The sequence below is a fragment of the Microtus ochrogaster genome, chromosome 2 (genome assembly GCF_000317375.1).
Source record: "Microtus ochrogaster isolate Prairie Vole_2 chromosome 2, MicOch1.0, whole genome shotgun sequence".
NCBI classification, from domain to species: domain Eukaryota; kingdom Metazoa; phylum Chordata; class Mammalia; order Rodentia; family Cricetidae; genus Microtus; species Microtus ochrogaster.
In genome coordinates this window covers 98,251,471-98,268,429 of record NC_022010.1, presented here as the reverse complement: position 1 = coordinate 98,268,429, position 16,959 = coordinate 98,251,471, and the positions used below count along the sequence as shown (strand labels likewise).

Sequence of the window (16,959 nt, the reverse complement as noted above, 5' to 3'; positions counted from 1 at the left end):
GATGAACATGGAAATAGAGAAAGAGAGGGAAAACCTATCCCATGATTTTAACACATCCACGAAACGCAGTACCTGCAAAGTGGTGGAGGCCACACAGGTCAGGTTGTCTTCCCTCTGGGAGGTGGGCTCCTGGGAACTACACATTTGGTAATCTTGCCCATAAAATGCCGATTGGACACTTATTGTCGAATGCCGAGGGCAGTGTAGGTTCAAATAGTCCCCATCACAGGCATAGGCGGTGTGGTTTTGCAGGAGTTTGGTTAAGTAACCTGGAAAATATTCAGCTGGGTTACAGGAGCCCCAGGAAGTCCTCCTCCCCATTCCTACATAGATTTCAGGGCAAGGAGAAGCTAATGTCCCTGAGGCAGGGGCAGCGCTGGTGTGGGGGGCAGCTTCTGCAGCAGATCTGAGGCAGGTGACCAATGAGATCACAGGGGTCTGTGGGGCCAGATGGGACTTTCCTGTGTGAACTGGGTACCTTGGTCTGTGATGGCTTGGTACGAGGCTGGGAGGGCTCCATCCCTTCAGGCAGCACACTAAGGGGTTGGCCACGAGCCCACGGAATCTGGAAGAGCTTCTGTAAAGCAGGAAACTATGCTGTGTGGGTGTCCCTGGGCATGTGGACACCCGTTCTGAGGAAGAATTGGCTTTTCTGATCTCCAGGCCTTCCTGGAGTAAGGGGTGCCATTCAACTTCAGGAAACCACTCCTGGGCCTGCCTCGCCCCGGAGAGGAAAGCTGGGGAGGGCTACCTCCATAGCGTAAGGCTTGCCGGGAAGAAGTTGGGGGAGGAGGTTAAGGGTAAGAAATACAGTGGACCTTTGCTGTGGACCGAATAGTGTATTTCCAGACTCCTGTTACTTCATTTGCAAACAGGACAGCAGGCATAATTTGCTGGAAGGAAGGCATACTGAGCTCGGGAGAACCCTTGATGCCTTCTGATTAGTGTGCCCATCAGGAAAAAGAAAGGCAAAAGGCAGTGACTGAAATGACAGGGACGCCAAGGATGGCAGACCCCAGCAGAAACTAGGGGTGCAGGGAGTGGGGCTTTAGAGGGTGTGAGGTTCTGCCAATGCCTCCATCTCAGACCTCTGGGACTGCAGAAGCAGGGGTTCTGATGTACACGCCAGCCATTTTGGAAATTGTTCCAGCAATCACAGGACCAAAAATAGGCTCTGCATCCCTGTCTCCCTGGTGACGTCTCAAGCAGTCAGAGGAGCCAGGCTGGGCCTCGACTCTGGAAGCTCTGAGGACCTATAGCCTGTCAGGTCTGGAGCGCAAGGGCTGGTTCTCAGAAATGAGGAAGTGAGTTCTGGCCGGAATGTAGATTTCTCTTCCTCCTTCTCACACCTCATAAGGTCAACAGCAAGGCTGCTGGGAGCAGAGCCAGGGACTTTCTGCTGAGGTGTGTGTGGGATGTGCTGGACAGAATCTCACAGGAAGGCATTGGGAGGGAGGGCAGCTCCAGAACACAGATTCATGCACAGGCAACCCATGTCTTGTGAGTCCCATTCAGGTTGCAGAATCTCTTAGATGTATAATTCCTGACTGAAGGTACCTGGGCCTCCTGGAAGCTCACAGGCAAAGAGGCAAGGCAGACTGGTCTAGAGTCCTTTCGTTCATACATGAGTGTTCTGAGGAAGGCTGCAAATGCCCACCCTGCCTCTACCTTTCTCTCCTCTCCGCCAGTCTGTCTGTCTGCCTCCCCTCTCTCTCTCTCCTCTTTCTCCTTCTCTTCCTCCTCCTCCTTTGGAAGTCCACCTTGCTCAGAGAAGCAAAGTCTAATATGGATAGCAAAAGGAAATAGGGAGCCAGTGTGAATCTGCTTTTCGCTCATCTGTCTTCAGGCCTCAACTGCATAGGCTCTTGGCGCGGCATGCTGGGAGGCTGCTTCTGACAAAGTGACCAGTACTAGTGGTTCTGAATTTCTTTATGGCATCTCAACACCCTGTGGGGCACACTCTGCCTGAAGGAAGGCAGGGTGGATACTTGGGAGGGCCAGCATCTACCCTGAAACGTGCTAGGCAGGGACCCCACTGTTTAGTTCCCTTTGGACATCTCCTTAAAACTTCCTGCCCATCAACCCCCAATTCCCAGAACCCTGCCGAGTGAACAGCTGACTGCAACTTCAAAGTAATACTCAGAGGATGATTTTGGCTTAAAGCTCATTGTTTATTGGAAAGATGCTTTGCTGCTCTAGTAGATAAAGGACAGGACAGGGTTCTGGAGAAGGTGGGGTCATGAGACAGGAGAGCACTGGCTCCTGGATTCCTGGACAGAAGTCCTCTATAATAGTTAATCTTGATGATATATGACATCACCCGCAGGCATGTCTGTGAGGTTTCTAGAAAGGTTTAACTGAGGGGGGATGACCTATCCTAAATGCAAATGGGGTCTGCAGACTGAATAAGGAGTGAAAAGGGGGCGCTGGAGAGTTGACTCAGTGATTAAGGGCACTGGCTATGCCATCATGTGGATCAGAGCACAGATTCCAGCACCCAAATAACAAGCCAGGGGTTCAGTGCGTGCTTGTAACCCCAGCTTCAAGTGGGGCAGAGACAGGGTCACTGGGGCTTGCTGACTTCCAGCACAGCTGAGAAAATGTAAGCTCTGTGTCCCCCACCTCAGAGAAATAAACAGAGAGTGATAGAGGGGGGACCTGATGCCCTTTTCTGAGCTCCGGTACACACACAGGTTCATGTACCAACACACACATGCACATACGCTCACAGAAGAAGAAAGGAAGGAAGGAAGGAAGGAAGGAAGGAAGGAAGGAGAAAGAAAGTTTAGTTTGGAAAAAAGGAGAAATCCAGATGAGCCCCTAATGCTCTCTTCGCCTCCTGACAGGATATAATGTGAACACCTCTGCCATCCTGGATACAGTGTAAACATTTCTGTCACCCTGGGTATAGTGTGAACATCTCTGTCACCCTGGATACAATGTGAAATCTCTGTCGCCTTGGATACAGTGTGAACGTCTCTGTCACCCTGGATACAGTGTGAACATTTCTGTCACCCTGGGTATAGTGTGAACATCTCTGTCACCCTGGATACAGTGTGAACATCTGTGTTACCCTCCTGTGGCCACAACAGATTCTACCTTCAAACCATGAGCTTATTCCTTGAGTTGTTCTTGCTCAGGTCATTGGCCACAGCAATGAGGAAAAATTCAAGTACAAACTGCCTGCTGCACAGACCGTCACAGACTCCTTTGTGCATCTGTTCTCTGTGTGTGCATGTGTGTGCCCATGCACATGTGTGAGTGCATGCATATGTGCTCACATGTACATGGGGGGCCAGAAAGCAATCTCTAATGCCTCCTTTTGGGTGTTGTCCAGCTTTGTCATTGAGAAAAGGTCCCTAATTGTCCCAGAGCTTTCCAAGAGGGCTAGCCTAGTTAGATGGCCAGCCCATCTGCCTGCCTCCACCTCCTCGTCGCTGGAATTACATGGGGCTCTACCATGCCTGCTCAGCATTTTTTCATATGGGCTCTGAGAATCAAGCATGCACTTTACTGGCTGTCTTAGTTAGAGCTCTATTGCTGTGGAGAGACATCATGACCACGGCAACTCTTATAAGGGAAAGCGTTTAATCAGATCACTTACAGTTTCGGAGGTTTAGCCTATTATCACCATGGTGTGACATGACATGGTAGCCTGCAGGCAGACATGGTGCTGGAGAAGGAGCAGAGAGTCCTGTATCTTGCCTTGAAGGCAGCAGGAAGTGGCCTGTCTCACTGGGAGTGACTTGAGCATATATAAGACCTCAAAGTTACCACAATGAGAGGAATTTTACTTCTTCCAATAAGGTCGTGCCTACTCCAACAAAATCACACCTCCTGATAATGTCACTCCCATTGTGCTTATGGGGGCTGATTACCTTCAAACTACCACACTGACTGAGGTATCCTTGCAAGACGTCTGTGCTGTTTTGAGACACAAAGTTTGCAGCAATTTGGTTTCTGCAAGAGACTGATGAAATGACCTGGTGCCCATGAGAGACACAGAATTCTAAATTCAAGAACTGTTTTTAAGGAAAGATTTAAAAAATAACTGTGCTTGGACTAAAGTCAGGAGAATCCTATGCATACATGCATTTGTATGTATCAATATATATCAAATGAATTCTAGATCGTGTGCAAATTGTATTTCTTACTTGAGCTGTGGCCAACAGATTTGAAAGTGAATATTGACAAGAGACTGCTTGAAAAGAGGCCTCCTGGGTCCCCGTGTAAATAGAGCAAAGGAAATGAGTGCGGGAGAGGGATAAAATCCAGGGGAATTGAGATCCTGCCAAGAAGGGTCATAAGCTCAGAAGGCAATTACAATTTCTGAGCCAGAAATCCTTTGAGGACCCAGCATTGGAATGTCACAGAGGGGGCAAGATGGCTCAGGGTGTAAAGGTGCTTGCCACCAAGCCTGACAACCTGAGTTCAATCCCAGGGACCCATATGGCAGAAGGAGAAAACCAATTCTACAGCTTGTCCTCTGACTGTCACGACAAATGCCATAGCAAGAATACACCGACACAGGCACACACACACATACACACACACAGAAGACATGTAATAATAACAGAAAAAGAAATATCCCAGGGCAGTCATAGAAGAGAAACTGAAGGCGGAGAAGTTTCCATGCTATAAGTGGGGACCCTCTCTGGATCAAGTACACCTCAAAAGAAAGAGACGTGGAGTAGCCTGCTGCCAAGGTTGTCCCTGAGTGCATCTGCTTCTCCGGGGTGGGGGACCCACTCTTTCCAGTGTGCTGTGCAGCTACTGTGCTTAGTTTCCCCATGCCTTGCTTTCTCGGCTGCTCCAAAAGGCAACATTTTTCAGGAGAGAGCTGCCACTACTGCCTTTGGTTATGAGTTCTCTCTAGACCATATCGGATGAGTCAAATGCTTTCCAGCTTCATGGTCTCAGGCAGGAATTTTACAATCTAACCCTGTTTACCATCTCAGGATAACACTGAAGTGAATGGTTTGGTTTTGGTTCTTGAGACAATGTCTCAAGTAGCCCAGGATGGCTTTCGTCTTGCTGTTTAGTTGAGGCTGATGTTGAATTCCTGACCCAAATGCTGATATCACAGAGGGATGCCACCACACTCTGTTCATTTTGGCTATTTTATTTTATTTTATTTTTGTGACATAAAATATGCTTACACTGTATCCCAGGAGCCTGCCCCATAATTTACCGTGTTGCCCAGGCTGGCCTCAAACTCATGGCAATTCTCCTGCCTCAGTTACCCAAATTTTGGGTTTCCAGGTATGATCCACAATGCCCAGCATAAGTGAGTAGAAGTACATATTCTTCATAAAACATCTGTCTTTAAAGTCCAGTGTTGGCCGAGGCACTGTGCTGGTTTAACTGGTGGGTGAGGGCTGGTTCGGGCAGTGGGTACAGACCTTTGTCAGCCCTGGTGCCTGAGCACATCTTAGGATTATTGCCCAGATTCTCTTCCTGGCAAGTGGCCACACTAAATTACCAGAACTCCAGCAGCTTCCTCAGCCAGAATCTTCCTCAAAGGAGCACCTAAAAGGCCGGGCCTGGGAAGATCTCAGAGGAGACCAGATAATGTGTTTTTATGTTTTCCCTTTATAAATAAAGATGAGGAGTTTGCTGAAGAATGGCAAACTAAGGAGCTCTAAGGAGCGGTGGGAGCTGGGAGTTGCCTTCCATCTTTGGGAAGATACAAAGAATGGAGGCCAGGTGACTCAGCTCGTAAAGATGCCTGACCCAACACCTAATGACCTGAGTTCCATGCCCAGAGCCCACGTGGTGAAGAGAACCAACTCTTGCAAGTTGTTCTCTGATGCCCACATAAGTGCCACAGTGCTCGCGTGCACCTCACCCACAAAGAAATAAATGTGGTCAAATGTTTTGAGTAAAGTTGTGAAGAAGTGAGGTCTTCATTACTGACAGTCATCTCGAGAGCACCCTCTTCACACTGATGGGGAGAGAGCAGAATCCTGAAAACGGCTGATTTCTAGAGAAACACAAGTGACCCACGAGAGTAACAGGTGTTAGGTGTGGGGGAGGGAGGTTTCACAGACTAAGCTCGGGGCATCATGGGAAAAACCAAGGGTTAGCTTAGTGCTTCTGTGCAGAATGCCTCTGAGCTAGGTGTGCCACGGGCAGTGAGACTCCTGATTAGAGCAGGCACACAGACCCACCAGCTGCACGAGGTATCTAAGGACTCAGACTAAATACACTATCAATTCGTGTGTGTGTGTGTGTGTGTGTGTGTGTGTGTGTGTGTGTGTGTGTGAAAGGTCCACAAAGGGACTGGTTTTTGTCTGGCAATGCCAAACAATGACCGAGGAGATGCCGAGACAACAGGAACTTGAAGCCACGGGTCACGTGATACCCACAGTCTGAGGAAAGAATGCTTAAGCAGTTAGCGACTCTTCTCTACTCCTCTATAGTCCAGGGCCTAAACTCAGAGAATGGTACCCCCGCTGTCTGCCTGCATCTTCCCACATCAGCCCCGCACATGCTCACAGGCGGACCTGACCAGACAACCCCTCATTAAAACTCTCTTCCCAGGTCTACTGGCTAGTTTGATGCAAACCGAAGTCATCTGAAAGGAGGGGACCTCAGTTGAGAAAATGCCTCCGTAAGATCCAGCTGTAGGACATTTCTTAATTAGTGATTGATGGGGAAGGAGCTGGCATGTTGTGAATGATGCCATCCCAAGCGGTCCCATGATGTGTAAAAACACAGACGGAGCAAGCCAGGTAGCAGCGTTCCTCGGCCTCTGCATCAGCTCCTGCTCCAGGTTCCAGACCTGTTTGAGTTCTTGGCCTCCTTCCTTCAGTGACGGACTACAGTGTGGAAGGGTAAGCCAAGTAAACACTTGCCTCCCCAGTTTGCTTTTGGTCATGGTGTTTCCTTGCAGCAATAGAAACCTTAACCAGGACACCACGAGACTCTAGACTGTGTCAAGTTAACGATTAAAAGTGAGCACCACACACATGTTTAGAAGAGGCCAGTCGAGCTATCTATTTGTCTTCCCTCTTTCTCTTTTGAAGCCAGAGGCTCTCCAAGTTTTCCGTGGACTAAGGCTGCCTGAGTAACTATGTGTGCAAAATCCATCAGTCGTCGGCCCCACATGCAGGTGCTGAAGTCCCCGAATCACCAGAGGACAATTTCACAACCGTTCTGGAAAGAGAATGGAATTCAATTTTCCATCCTGGCCTTCATCTCATCTCTTTAAGAAAACAATTGAAGTGGCACCCTCTTCTGCTGAAGGCTTCTGATAAAAGACCACGCCCTTCTGTTCCCACACTCCAGAGGTGTCTCTACATGACTGAAGTTCGTTTCCAGAAAAAGCTACTTTTTCTTTCATGTTTGTTGAGTGTGTTTAGAGCCCTGAGTTGGTGCTCTTATGGGTTTTGAGGCTACTCCGCAGGCTACGAGCCCACCATTAGGCCCTACATGCCAAGAGCAGCAAGACCAAAAAGTGTACTTGAGGTGGGGGCTTTGGCTAGGAACATCTACTTAGAGGTAGAGTTTTCCTTACTCAGTATACTCAGAGCCCTGGGTTCAAGCCCCAGCACCACCCAAACCAAAGGAAGACAGGGATGCCAGGGCTCAGTGTGGGTAAGGAGAGTACTTGCCTAGTATCCTTGAAACCATTAGAAAACCATCTCTGAGCACTTTTTAGAAGGAAGGACCTACAGATAAAGAACACCAGATCTGTCTATATGTTTCAAGATACCAGAGGGGGAACCATAGGAGGCCAACGGTGCCAATGGTAGTGACCCTGGTCCCAAAGCACAGCAGATAAGAAGAGGAGAATTGAAGCTTAGCTCGGAGGTGCATTCTGCAGGGGGGACATTCACCTTGTTTCTAGTGGTTTCTGGGGGTGGGGACTGCCGTAGAACTGGCCAGTGGACGTTCTGGACCATGTGAACAGGGCAAAGGTGATGTCTGCCACTTGGAAAGCTGGTCCCTGAAACCTGCCTCTGTGGAATGCCCCTGTTCTGCCCTCCTACTTGCTATCCTAGCTGGACATGAGCAGCCTGGGACTCCAGAAGACAGGGCTGTCCCAGGAAGGAAGCAGCCTGCATCTTTAAGTGATTGCATGGAGTAAAACTTCCTTGATTTTCCAATCTCACAGGACAATGGTCCAAGCAGGAACTACCCCTCTGTTCTGTTCTGCCACAAAGAGTTGGGAGTTCTTGGTTCAGCAGCTAGCCAGCTCTGCAGTAATAATCTGGAATCCTTACAGCTGTTGCTTACGTTAGGTAAAAAGTTGATGAGACTTTGAAAAGTCACAAAAACCACCTTGCTGTTTCATTTTGTGATGGTGTTCTTGATCCTGTTCCACCAGCTCTCCAAACCTCACCAGGGAAACCATTTCTTTGAATAAGAACTTGCAACAGGGCACTGGAGGGATGGCTCGGTGGTTAAAAGGCACTGGCTGCTCTTGTAGAGGCCCCAAGCTTGGCTCCCAGCACCCACACTGGTCAGACCATAACCTTCTGTAACTCCAGTTCCAAAAGTTCCAACTCCCTCTTCTGGTCTCCTCAGATTTCCACGTGTGCCTCCATACAGAAAGACAACCACATATACATGTATGAAAAATAAAAACAGATCTTTAAAAATCCCAACAACTTGCAACTGGGTAATGGGCCTCATACCTGTAACCCCTGCATGTGGGGTGCATGCATGGGAGGGGCTCTGTGAGCTTGAGGCAAGCCGGGTATTTGCAGTGAGTCCCAGGCAGGGCACCCAGGGCCAGCCAGCGAGATCCCATCAGAAAACAAAACCAACAAGAACAGCAGCCAAGCTCTTACTGCTGGGAAGCCTCAGGTGAGGTGAGGTAAATTACGCAGGACAGAGGAGAGACTGAGGCCGCGTGGGTTAGCCTCCAGCTACACTATCCGCTGTGCATCTGCCCTAACCACGGTTTGAGCAGAGCTGTAGCCTCTGGCGGAGCGCTAAGGGAACACAGACTGATGAGTGTGGGGAGGGGTGGGCACTGAGGGCGGCCTTGGGTGACACTCTGGAGAGCCCCAGTGATGACTAAAAGGTACCAGGGAGGGACCAGTGAGGCTGCGAACTCTGTGGAGGGAAGACAAGCTCTAGAACCTTCCCCCGTCAGCTCTTATTGGAAGGTCGTTCATGACTGCTGCCATCCTCCCTCCTCTGTATAACGGGAGGCTTATGCCCCCTCCCTTCACAGTTGTGAGCAGGCTGTAAGAAAGCTGAGCAGAAAATCCCATAGGGCGATTGAGGACATGCAGTCCGTTCCCTGGGGAGAGTATGAGGGCCATGGTTTGCACAGGGTTTCTGTGTGTCCCCCATGGGTTCAGGTGGAAATGTAGTTATTATCTGGAGGGGTTAAGAGGTTAACTCCTTAACCAGACTACAGTGTTCAGAGGCTGGCAGCTAAACTTGGGTGATGCCATCAGAGCAGCGGCCCACAATTCAGTGCTGGAGGCTACATGAGCAGCTGGTGAGGCCAGCAGATGCACCTGCTCGTGGGGTGCCCTGTGAGGCCTCAAGGTTTGTCCAGCAAGGGGAGAAGCACCAGGTGTTGACCTTTGACCTTGAGCAGGAACTATGACCCGTCTGAAAGTTTTTTCCTGTATATAAGGTTACCCACCTTGAGGTGTTTTGGTTACAGTATTGAAAAATGAGCAAGTAAGATAAAGACAGAAAAACAAAAAAAGAGATTCACCCAAAGAGGGGAAGAGCAGCCAACACCCCAAATGTGCTGCTTTCAGGTTTAGTGAACTCAGAACTGTAGCATCCTGGGGAAGAGGAGATGAGGAGAGGCTCAGCATCAAGACGGAATGATGTCATAAGTCACTTGACTCCAGTTCTAGGCTGCCGAGAAGGCACGCACACATGCACAAACACACACACACACACAAACACACACACACACACAAAGACATACATGAACACACATGCACACAAGAGAGAGCTAGAACACATACACAGAGAGAGAGAGAAACAGAGAAACAGACAGAGAGAGAGAGAGAAAGAGAGATTAGCTTTTCAAATGCCTGATGTCCAGTTCCCAGGCACCATTCATCAACACAACAACTATTCCTCTTGACAGTAAAACTGCTTGGCTGTCTTAAAGCCAAACAATCCTATTGCCAAAGGCATAAAACACAAACTTTCCCCATATGCTGTTCAATAGCGCTCAATATCCAAGTATTCCCAAATGTCTCAATATGGAAAAAATAATCCTAACAATTATGGGCTTCCATGTGATGGCCACTCTTGGTTCTGCGGCTTTTCTGCCTTAGGCTACGCATGTTTCACATCGTGGGGGGGGGCACCCCGCCACATGCGAGCTTCCCACCTGGAGCCCCTCACACTGTTCCCCAGACCTCGAGCTCTCCTTCTTCCGGCCTTTTCCTCTCGTGTCTCTCTGTGTACTGACCCACTCACTTCCCCCTATCTAGTCACATATGGCTAAAGTAAATATTTTTTTTTGTGGATATCCACACACACAATTATGCATCTGATGTGGGATGCCCCTCTGTATGCTGTGAATGTGTTTTATTGCCATTGGTTAATAAAGAAGCTGCTTTTGGCCAATGGCTTAACAGAGTAAAGCCAGATGGAAAATCTGAACAGAGATGAAGAGAGGGAGTAGGCAGAGTCAAGGAGACTCCGAAAGTAGCTGCTGAAAGGAGACAGACACCCAGAACCTTACCTGTAAACCACAAGCCTCATGATAAAATACAAAATAATAGGAATGGGTTATAATATAGTTTCTGTGTGATTGTTCGTGTCTGGGTGTCTGGGAAACAAGCGAGCAGCCTCCGTCTGCAGGAGTCACTCTAAAATGCGCACAGGCTAGAGAGGAGTCTCGTCTGTTAGAACATGGCGCTGCTCATGTAGAGGATTTGCATTCAGCTCTCAGCACCGGTGTAGGGTGGCTCCAAACCTGTGACTCCAGCTCCAGGGGCTCCAATACCCTCCTTGAACTCCTCAGGATCCTGCACCAGATGTACACAGACCCACCCTACCATCCACATATACACAATCTACAAACATTTTTAAGTAAACCCTCTCCAAATATAGGAATACATCCTGAGAATTATGTCATGTGGTAATTCTGGAGTGATACAAACATCACAGAGTATACTAATACACACCTAGCTATGTTATGATGTTACAGGATCACTGTCATATCTGCAGGCCATTGTTGACTGATGTCACTGAGCAAAATATGGCTGTGTTCATCTGTTAGGAGTTTAGATGCTTATGTTGGTATCACCCCAACTCTGCCATAATTATTACTGCATATGGTCAGTGTTAGCCACCACCCCCACTCTGCCTTAAGTACTACGGGAGACACATGGCCAGTTTTTCCCTTTGAAATGCTTTGTTTTATCTATGGCTGTGTCTCTAGTACCTACAAGTGTGTGTGTGTGTCTGTCTGTCTGTCTGTCTGTCGTCTGTCTGAGAGCTGAGCAGCAGGCAGTAAGTCCTCGTGAGCCCTCAGGACTTGCAGATTTTCTCTACAACATGCTGCACGTATGTGTGCTATACACAGGAGGATGGTTCCCGAAAGGCCTGTAGATACCAAAGTCCTCAGACCTCAGATTCCTTACACAAAGCCGCAGGAAACCACGGAAAGATGGGAAGACTGGCCAGGGCCTCTGGGTGAGTTTAAAGCCGAAGAGTTAGAAGTGCATAGCGAAACCCTGTCTCCAAAACCAAACCAAAAACCAAAAGCATATAATATCTTCATGTAAGCCATGCAGTGTGCTGGCATATATGTGAATCCATCTCTTGATCACTTGGGACACCAACTATATATAGTACATAAGAAAATACTTTATCTGTGGTTTTTATATTGCATTATTTAGGAGGTGCTGAACCAAAAAGTCTGCACATGCTCAGTGTGTGCACGGGTGTGCTGTTGTTTTGTTTTGTTTTGGGTTTTAGTCCCATCAACCTAGTGTTAGTTGAATCCACAGACGCAGGAGCCAGGACTGTAGAGGAAAGGCTATGAGCTGCAGGGGAAGAGGATATGAATCAATCAATTAAATTATTGCCCCAAACAATTACCCTGCGCGTGCTCTGTGACCATCTTTAGATCACAGTCACTATTTGATCCCAAACAGGTCTGCTAGGAGACCCTCTGTGCTGCTCCAAGCAAAGGCCTCAGTCCCTGTAAAATGAACACTTTGTTTTGTGACCAGGTACCAACCCCAGAAAGTTATTCAAGGAGCACCATCTGGGTTAGATTAGTTTAAAAGAAACTGGATCAATCCCCCACATTCCCCCCCAGCATCTAAACAAAACACTTTTTCTTTTCTTCGGGATGCAGAGTAATCCCCAAACTACAGAGCCGCTTGGCGAGGAAGCCAGGTTTGCAGTGCACTTGATAACTTAATGCAACTTTTACCAGCACTTAAAACTCAGATATGAAATCTACCTTGATCATTTTCTGCTTGGAATTGGCCAAATCTGCCTTGCTCTCCCCGTGTTCAACAAAAGGCTCTCAGAAACCATGCTCAGGGTCACGGACCAATCAGCAAGGCCCGCAGGGCCTAATACCTAGACGTGGGGGCAGGAAGGTGCAGTCTCCCCTCCCACCCACTAAACAGCTCTCACTCCTGAGGCCTCTTCTCTTCTTCTGCCCACCCTCAGGACGGGCAAGATGATCAAGGCAGAAAATAAGACTTAAGGGCATGCATTTTGTGCTTCATTCGGTTAATTGGAAAATTATATAGTAATCTCACTTCTCACATAAATGAAAGCGTTTATTTTTTTCTTTTTGCGCTTTGTGGGTGATGACGTTTAGACCGTAGCCTTAACAACCTCGAAGAGTTGTTGGGAAGATGAAAGTGAAAGGGTACAGGAGGTGGGGCAGTGGTGCTCCTGACCAGACATGTCATGTTCCCAAACAGATCACAAAACCACCATCCTGGGGTTCCTAAGGCTTGAATCTGATCTGAGCAGTGTCATCCGAACGATGGGACCTCAGGACAACTTAGATGGCTGGCTGCATCTGGCACAGCCACGAGCTGGGCTTAGTGGAGGATTTGGGCAGACCCTCCAGCCTTCAGTTCTTTGGTTTCATCTAAGAACCCGGGTAACCTACCGGATTCCCCCACTCCCCCCGCCCTTGTGTTTCATAGACACGGGGAGGCTGGATTGGTAGTCAGCAAATGAAAAGAAATACGGGCGCCTGCACAGTAATTAGGCCGGGCTGACCTCGAGCTCGGTATTCACCCTTAATTGATTCCCTGGCACACACAGCAGAGCTTGCTTTTACCTCCTCCTCGGGTAGGGAGTGGCCCTGGAACCCTGCACTTCCTTCGTCTCTCTGGGAGCCCAGCTCCCCTGCCCGCCCTCACCTACGCTTACTGTTCTCCACCTGTTGCCTCATTTTGTGACAGCTGAGTGACCAACACCTCTGCCCTCGCTATGTCTGCTCTGTCCACCACCATCCGGGGAATTTGTTTTCCAGCCTTGGTTCCTGGGCACCTTCTGCACACACGGCATACCAGATCCTGTTTGCTAACGTATATCCAAGTGAACACCACGTTTGTGGATTTGGCATCTGTAAGCTTGCCCACTTGCTGAACTCTTCCCAGGGGTTTTCTGGATAGAGGAAGAGAGGTGGAAACTTTGAACTTTCTGTTGCACACCTCCCAAATGATATCAACAAGGCGACACTGCCTTCATAGCAGCAAAACAAGCACGGTGTGACCGACAGAGACTTGGGTTCAAGAAGCCTCCTTTAGACGAGGCTTCGGATGAGTTCTGGCTTCTGGTCCAGCCTCCTCCCAGGCTGAAAAGGCTTCTCACTGAGACCCAGGAGCAGGATTTCTGAATAGGAATCACCAATCACCTCTCACTGCCCTTACAATGGTTGTTTCAATGGCTCGCTCAGAGTTACCTTCGATGTTCAGCAGAGGAAGAGAGAGGGAAGGCGGAGTAGATGCCACGCACAAGTCAATCAAGCGGAAGAGAAACTTCCTAGAAGACTGGAGAGACAGCCTGGCGGGCAAAGTGATTGTCGCACAAACATGAGTGCTTGAGTGTGAGCCCCAGAATCCACATAAAGAAACTAGGCATGGCAGTATGCACCTGTATTCCCAGCACTGGGGGGCCAGAGACAGGTGCGTCTCTGGAGCTCTCTGCCTGGCCAGCCTAGCCTACTTGGTAAGCTCCAGGAAGAGGAGGGTGGATGGTGGATTCCTGTAGGCTCAAGGCCTGCCTGGTCTACATAGTGAAACCGTGTGTGTGTGTGTGTGTGTGTGTGTGTGTGTGTGTGTGTGTGTGAGTGTGTTGTGTGTAAATTATAAAAATGTTTATAAAAGACAAAATAAAGATAGTATATTTTCTCTGGTTTAGGAATGTGGAGTTTACGTTTTAATTTTGCATTGTGTCCTACAAATCACACAGCAGATTCTGAGTGTAAAGATGGCAGTTTAGCCCTAGAATCAGGAGGGGGTGGTGGGGACTTGTAAAGGCTTCGGGCAGAATGACTGCTGGTTTAAGCTGGTGTTCTCATTCACTGGGAAAACCTGTACCCAAGGACCAAGCTCTGCGATTCTTTCCTGCCTAGGCTGAGCCTGCAGGATGTTCCTCGGGGTCCAAGATTACAAGCTCTGAGACAGATGATGAAGTAGGGGCTCACAGGTCACCAGCATGTTAGTGACGGCTGAGCCATGGGCAATAGCAACTGCGGGGACGTGGGTGGGGACACTTACGAAGGCAAACATGTAAGAGACAGGACAATAAAGAAGGAAGAGTTGGGGGCAGGGGTGACAGGAGGAATGTGAAGGAATAAGAGGACAGCACAGGCAGGAAAGGGACACCACCAAGCTGACCAGAATGTGGCTTTATTAACTCATGTGACCTCAGACAAATTGGTCAAGCTTCCCACCACAGATGTCAGTATCAAATAAAGTCAACATGTATCTTAGCGGGCCGTGGAGATCAAATGAGCAGTGTGAAGTGCTCAGACCTCTGCAGTATTAAATCCCTCAGCTGCTGTAAATAGGTACCAGGAATAGGGTGACTTATTTTCACCTAAAAATAGGAACTAATTTTCTCTCACTTCTAAAGACCAGAAGTCCAAGATCGTGTTTTGGGGACCTCACTTCTTTTGAAGGCTCTGGGGAAGGGTTGGTGTGGATGTTCTGGGGTTCCACCTTCTGGAAGGTCCTTGGTTCCTCAGTAATAGAATTCCAACCTTCCCACAGCGTCTTCCCCATGTGCACGTGTGTCTATGTCCAAGTCTCCCTTGTATGAGGGCATCAGTCAAGGAGGAAGGGCCACCCCAATGACCTCATGCTTACTTGGTACCTTTGCCAAGGCTCCCTTTCCAAATAAGGCCGCATTCTGCTGTCCTGAGGCTTAGGAGCTCACGGCTCTCTGTAGAGACACAATTCAATGCCTAACAGCCACCCTGCCAACCTCAGCTCTGTGGAGAGGTTCATCTTTGTTGTTGTTACCCCCATTGCTCAGTTGCTTTCTTCACAGGTATGTGGGAGAGCCCGAGGCTAGGAGCCTGAGTCTGTGTTGTGGTCACAATCTCCACAACAACCAGTGTTTTCCCAGCAGCACTTGAGACCCAGGTGAAAGTAAACAGGCGAAGTAAGAGGAGGGAACAAGGAAAGCGGAACAACACATTCCGATAAGCCACTAAAGACAACCACAGCAACACAGTAGAGAAGGAAATTTCTCACGGCCTGTCCTCCACTGCCTCTCAGGGGCCAGTAGGAGACCTGAGATGCCAAGTGTGAGGAACTGAACAACACCCCCGCCAGCCTGTGCCAACACGTGGCTTCACAGAGACAAAAGCCAAGTGTGATCAGTTACTAATCAAAGTCAGTTTAAATGGTGTGGGTGATCTTCTTTATTGCCTGTTGACAAGTTCAAGGGCTCTGGGAAACCATGAACTTGTATTTACCCTGGGGCTGAGCAATAGGTGGTAACAAGCCAATTTACCAGTTGGACATCACCTTAAAAGAAATCTTCCCTGGGCTAAACAGGAAGCCACCATTCCCAGAGGATAAGGTGGGTGGGGCTGTGAGGTAAACCAGAGCTTGGAATGAGGGAGCTGCTGTGTTCTAATGAAAACATTTAAAGAGAGCAGTGAGGGGCTGGCTGATGGTGAAGGGTTTGCCACTCAAGCCTGAAGACCTAAGTTTGTTCTCCGAAACCCACATAAAACTTTGGGGGAGACACCAGGCAGGTGGCCTGGGGTGCAGTTCCACCCATCACTGGGGAGGCAGAGGCAGATGGCTCTGTGACAAGACATCCTAAAACCAAACTGGTCCCAGTGAAAGAAATTGTCTCTAAAAACAAGGTGGCTGTCTCCTGAGGAGCAGCGCTCCAAGTTGACCACATATGAATACATGCATAAGGACTAAGTTAAGTAATACATGAATTAATCAAAATAAACAGTGAACTCTGTGGGTCCAGTACAGCCCTCAGTGGAGCCTCAGAAAATCAAAGGCTGACTCCTTCATCCCCTCTCCCTCAGCCCCAAAGCCTCAGGTTCTGGAACTTTGTTCATGTCTTGTCTTCTTTAATGTTTGCCTATTCTAATCAAGACTGTTCCAGGCTAAGTGAGAATCAGTTCATCTGAGGGAAAATGGCTGGAGATGCTTCTTGGACCTACAAGACACCTGTTCCCAACCCTGAACAAACACTGTTCTCTCCAAGGTGATAGGTGGCTCAACAGCTACCAGCACATGGGACTCTAGGGGACAGTGGCAAATGCCAGAGTGTTGAAAGATAAGACTATTCTTGCTTAAAATAAGACTAAAGAGATGTGAGAACTGGGGCCAGGGAGATGGCTCAATGCTGGAAAAGTATGAAGACTACAGTTTGGATCCCCAGAAGTCATGTAAAAAGCCAGAGTGATAGCACATGCCTGGAATTGGTCATATGGTGAGTGGTCCTATAGTATAGGGTACCCCGCAGTCCTGTGGTGAGTGCTCCTATAGTATAGGGTAACCC

General features: G+C 48.7%; 1 protein-coding gene across 3 annotated transcripts in view; it reads right to left on the bottom strand.

Annotated features, from left to right (window-relative positions):
* The window catches only part of Eva1c (eva-1 homolog C), a 74,241-nt gene that overhangs the window by 42,160 nt on the left and 15,122 nt on the right, over positions 1–16,959 (bottom strand). For all 3 annotated transcript variants that reach the window (XM_005345347.2, XM_026783753.1, XM_026783756.1), the window contains exon 2: positions 73–269. In XM_005345347.2, coding sequence (XP_005345404.1) covers positions 73–269 — 197 coding nt within the window. The remainder of the gene's footprint in view (positions 1–72; positions 270–16,959) is intronic.